This window comes from Pituophis catenifer, unplaced genomic scaffold (genome assembly GCF_029215685.1).
Source record: "Pituophis catenifer annectens isolate HBS135680 unplaced genomic scaffold, rPitCat1.0.hap2 SCAF_8, whole genome shotgun sequence".
Lineage (NCBI taxonomy): Eukaryota > Metazoa > Chordata > Lepidosauria > Squamata > Colubridae > Pituophis > Pituophis catenifer.
In genome coordinates, this window is record NW_027256888.1 from 57,133,841 (window position 1) to 57,139,545 (window position 5,705).

General features: G+C 40.7%; 1 protein-coding gene across 4 annotated transcripts in view; it reads left to right on the top strand.

Annotated features, from left to right (window-relative positions):
* TMEM131L (transmembrane 131 like) overlaps positions 1-5,448 on the top strand; it is a 75,797-nt gene extending 70,349 nt beyond the window's left edge. For all 4 annotated transcript variants that reach the window (XM_070949204.1, XM_070949203.1, XM_070949202.1 and 1 more), the window contains exons 32-35: positions 1,376-1,496; positions 1,999-2,069; positions 3,654-3,796; positions 5,026-5,448. In XM_070949204.1, the coding sequence (XP_070805305.1) occupies positions 1,376-1,496; positions 1,999-2,069; positions 3,654-3,796; positions 5,026-5,304 (614 nt within the window). In that variant the 3' untranslated portion in view covers positions 5,305-5,448. The remainder of the gene's footprint in view (positions 1-1,375; positions 1,497-1,998; positions 2,070-3,653; positions 3,797-5,025) is intronic.
* Positions 5,449-5,705: the final 257 nt, after the last annotated feature.

A 5,705-nucleotide genomic window follows, 5' to 3' on the forward strand; every position in this document is an offset into this window, starting at 1 on the left:
GAGAAGTTTTGTTAGAGCTAAAATAAATTAGCAAGTGTATTTCCTCTGAATACCTTAATCAAGAATACCAACTTTCATGTAAATAGATTGAGCTATTATAGTGATGGGATTTGCTTAGCTTTTTATGGGCAGATATTAGGAAAATGACAGAAATTAGGTACAAAATTATGCCAGATATAAATAAATGAACAAGCAAATTAAGCCTTTTTGCTCCTTTTTTTGTCTAATTAATTATCATCTAAGTCATAAAATGTGAATGATGAATGGGAGCATAAAATAGTTAAAGCAGAAAGACTTGCTCATTCAGCATTTTCAGAACAAATATCCACTTCCTGTTCTTCCATTTCCCTCAGACTCCCATTTTTAACTATTCCTGCTTCTGGATGGTGCTTTTGAAAAGACTGGAATAATCTTGTGAATATAATAATTCAGCATCCTCCTCTAAAATCTATTGGTCTCAAATGGACAGGGTTACAAAAGGAGAGTTGGGGACTAACTTACAACTTTCTGCAAATATATTATCTTTCCCAGAATCTCTTAAGGATTCAGCTTTGGTCTATAGGAAGCCGTCACTTAACCATAGTAATTGGAACCAGAATTTCTGTTGTTAAGTGATGCAATCGTAAAGAGGGATATCATGTGACTGCATCGCTTAGCAACAGCAATACTGCCAGGCTCCAATGCCGACATTAAGGATTGTGGTTCATTAAGCAAAGAACTCACACGACTATGATTTGCGACTTCCTGCAAGCTTCCCCACAAGTCTATGGGGAAGCTGGCAGGAAATTGCAAATCCTAGGTGGTTCATAGGCTAGCGGGTTGATGCTCCATAGTGGCACTCTGGAGAAAAAGCAGCAGGAGTTTCTTGCAACTTTCCCTGCCAGCTTTCCAGCTGACTTTTGTTTGTGGGAATCTGGCAGGGAGGATGACAAATTGTAGTCCTATGACCACAACACACTGCAATTGTGTGAGACAATTGTTAAGTACTCAGATTATGTCCATATGACCATGGAAATGCTGTAACATCCAGAACTTCTGCGAAAGCGTTGTCAGTACCATTCGTTCAGCACATACCTCCTGAATTTGCAGAGTTTGATACTAGCTGAAAAACCCTAACTTTTACAACAAATTCATATGATGTATAATCTCCAGCCTTATGCCCATCAAATATATTGTACTTGAACATTTATATCAAAACTGTATAAACCTCAGCCAATTAAGTGGCTAGAATGTTTTACTGTATATTATAAAACTTAATTTGTTTGGGTGGCTATACAATGTTGCATAGCATTGTAATGCTGATGCTTGAAAGTTTTTTTTAGAATATGTATTGTATAAATATATAACATGCTATAAATTTTATTTCCTTTTCTAGGTCTCTATCCAGCAGGAGATCTGTGGTCATCCCAGCCTATCTGCTTGACGAATAGCATGAATTACAGTCTTGAGAACAATGTATCGTGCATGATCCAGGAAAACCCTTCATTACATAATGGGCAGGTTTATTTATTTATTTATTATTGCTGATATATTTTTACTATGGTCTTCACAGTCTGAGATTGTGTGTTGGGGGTGGGAGCTGGGAGTTGTCCTCTCATATCTGGAAGATGTGGAGGGATCAGGGGTGAAATCCAAATTTTTTCCCTACCGATTCTGTGGGCGTGGCTTGGTGGGCATGGCAGGGGAAGGATATTGCAAAATCTCCATTCCCATCCCACTCCAGGGGAAAGATACTGCAAAATCTCCATTCCCACCCCACTCTGGGGCCAGCCAGAGATGGTATTTGCCGGTTCTCCAAACTACTCAAAATTTCCGTTACCGGTTCTCCAGAACCTATTAGAACCTGCTGGATTTCACTCCTGGGAGGGATCCAGATTAGGAGGGGCTGTTTTATCAGAAATAAGTTGTGGGGTTTTTTTGGTGACCTTTGAGCCAAGGTATTGGCTTTAATTCAGTCTTTCTGAAATTTTTCTTTCTTTTTTTTAAATCTTGCAATAGCTTTGTTGATTGGAATCCACCCTGTGATGGCCAGCTTAACATGTACTGTCCGGTAGAAGTGAATGAGTATGGTAAGTCTTCTACAGAACCATTAGTATTCTGTATGGAAATAGGTACGCTTAAATAGGCATTCAGAATTCCATTGAACAGCTTTGGTTGTTATCCTAGCTTTTCTATGTGCTTTTAGACTCTGCACTGTCACCACACTTTCAGGCTTGGCGTATGGTCACTCCCTTACACACACACTCACAACCCTGGAAAATAGCCACACTGAAATCACTTTCAACTGAATACCGAGGCACAATCAGTTCTTTAGAATACATGGAGACATGGTGAATGTAAAGTAACAGTAGAACTTTACTGATTACAATAGATATATATTTGCTCTTTCTCATACACACTCATTCACACTTTCCCATGTTTTTCTCAATGAGACTGGCAGGCAGTAGCCAGATGGACAGAAGCTTCCAAGTCTAGATCCAAAAACAACTCAGAGTCAGGAGCCTTTTATTTCCCAAATCCTTGCTTGCTTTGCTTTGTTGATTGACAAGACTAGCAACTACTCTTTCCTTGTTAATTTACAAATCTGGTAGCTGTTGATGGGATTTGGGGAAGGGCTTCCCACATGCTCAGACCCAACTTATGATGTCTGGGTCAGGTGACTTTTTTCCTTTGTTTCCTTAACAACTTAGTTCCTTCTATCTCCCCAAAGGGATCTTTTAGACTGGATTCCTGGCTTTTATCCACCCAACTTACTTGCCCACTTCATCTTTAGGTATGGCAGCTTGCTATACCTAAAATTTCAGTCTCATAGCATCTTCAATATCTGTAAAATGGATATTATTGTTCTTCAGTCACCCAACCTATATTATTATTTAGTATAGACCAAGGATGTCAAACTCAAATTCATTGAGGGCCAAATCAGAGTTGTGTTTGACCTTGGAGAGCTAGGGTGGGCGTGGCCAGGCTGGGCATGGCCAGCATGACATCACTCAAGTTGGGCGGCACCTGTGGTGGCCCGAGTGCTGTGCCAATGAAAACGGGCTCTTGAGCTCCGTGTTTGGCTGCAACGGCCTCCTGCAACCTCTGCCAGTGAAAACGGAGCTTGTGAGGGCTACATGCGGCCCTCCTGAGCTCCGTTTTCCTGGCAGAGGCACCACAGGCCAGTCCTTTGCTGTTTCCAAGGCAGCCCTGTGGGCCAGATCTAAACATCTCACGGGCCGGATCCAGCCCCCAAACCTTGAGTTTGACACCCCTGGTATAGACTCCTATATAAATGAACAAAAAACAGGATATAAAAATGAAATCTACTTTTAAGTCCAGATTAATTTATGATGAACTATACAGGTATGTCAATATGGTAGCAATGGGAAGTAGTTTTCCACTGCATTTAAAATTTTCCCAAATAGCCTTGGAGGCCTCTCATGTGAATACTAATCTGGACTGACCCCTTTTGGTTTATGGAGATTAGCCATAGTTGATTAGGTGCTGCTGTCAACAGGGCATACAAACAGGATCTAGGATTCATATAGTAATTATTTGGATAACTAATGTAAATAAGGAGCATTATATATGTTTATTCATACAATATATAGATTCGCACTTTGATACAAAGTTGACTAATACCGAAAACTCTTCTGTCTCCTAAAATAAAGAAAACATCAATTACCATAATGGATTTCCATGTACAGAAGAAATTCAAAATTCAGGCTTCATTGATCACAGCTGTCAGTCTTCATGGAACACCCCACCTAACCTTCCTCCAACATGGGAACCCAACAGTTATGTCAACCCAACAGTAAGTATTATAAGTGGACTTTCATGCATTCTGTTATAGTAGTTCAAATATACTGTATTTTTCGGACTATAAGATGCTCCAAAGTATAAGACGCACCTAGCTTTTCAAGAGGAAAACAAAGGGAAAAAATCTGCCTCTGCCTCCCAGCAATTTACCTCCTTGCAGCAAACAGCAGACAGCCTGATCAGTTTCAGTACAGCCTGATTTAGAACAAGCAGCTGATTGGTGTTTGGATTGGCCTCCCGGAATACCACCTATCAGCTGTTCCAGGTTGCGGGGATCACTGCCACCGCCTATCACTACCTCCACGCATCCCATTTTCGGCCTCCTTGCATTCCGTTTTTGGCCTCTGCACGTCCCGTTTTTGATCCGTTCCAGGCGGCAGGGATTGCCGAAAATGAGATGGCAATAGGCAGCAGCAGCGATGGATGGCGACGGGGGCGACGGGCAGTGACGTATTCTGGGAGGCCGATCCAACCACCAATCGGCTGCTTGTGCTAAATCAGGCTGTGTTGAAGCTGACCAGGCTGTTTGCTGTTTGCTGCAAGGAGGTAGATGGGAGCCGGTGGGTGGGCGGGGCTTCGGGCAACATTCACTATATAAGATGCACAGACATTTCCACTCACTTTTTTTTGGGGGGGGAGTGCATCTTATACACTGAAAAATATGGTAATCTTTTGGAGTTGTCCTTTACATATTCTTGGGTTTCTTTTTTTGAAGAGTGAGGTATTTAACATTCACATTTCAAAATGTAGGTGGCTTCCATTTCAGTTTTGATTGTAATTTTGGCACATTTAATAACACACGTTCTGAATTCCATAGATTTCATTGTTCAGTACATATTTAAATGTACATTTTCATTATGCACGTGATGAAATGAATAATGGAAAATGGAAAAATGCTGGATTTTTTTCCCCTGGATATAAAAATAGATTTATAATCCTGGCGCAGTGATGGAGGCATGGGAGTAAGGTTTGGGAAACACAGCGTTCAAGTCCACGTTTACCTGGAGAACATGCTTGGATAATGTGGGGCTGTGAGGGCATGAAGACTTTGTTAAGGCTGGTCCTTCAGCAAAATGTGGATAAAAATAAAATGTTTATTTCCATTTTAATTTAATTTTCACCTTAGCTTGCTTGCTTCAGTTTCTCAAGTGCTATGTAACTGCTTTGTTCCTGGTCTTCAGACATCTTTTGCACTCCCAGTGATACCTTCCCTTTGCCTTTCAGTCCTACCTCTCGAGCACCAGGAGTTTGTCACCCATGTCTGGCCTCTTCGGTTCCATCTGGGCCCCTCAGAATGATGTCTACGACAACTGCTGCCCCATCAGTGCTGCCACTCAGCATTCAGCTCAGGTGGAGAGCCAAGCAGTCCTATGTAAGCAGGAATGTTACCCGAGATTTAACCCATTCCGTGCCTATATGAACTTAGATATATGGACTTCAGCAGCTAATCGGAATGCAAATTTCTCTCTTCCTAGGGACTCGGGTTATTGTGGAAATGTGTGAAAAAGGAATGTCATTTTTAAAATGTGAACTTAAAAAAATGCTTTTTCTTTTGATTACTAGAATGAGCTGGTGGTTGAACTAGAATTCAATGTTGGTCATTATTTTGGCACTTTTGTATGGAAAATAAACTTTTTTTTTTTTTTACCAAGGCATCTAGAATTTCTCTTTTCTGACAAAATACATTCAATAATAAGACAAACAATGGTGTTAGAGAAGTCTCAATCAGCGGTATCATGCTATTGACTCCATAGCTGCTTTCTCTTTTCATTTTGGGAAAGAAGAAGAGAAGTTTTAAGTTTTGTCTTGTTTCGGGATGAAACACCATCTAACCAGCATTTTCTGACTTCGTTAACTTCTGTTTCACATATTTTTATTTATCAAGTTTATAGTCTTATTTTTTC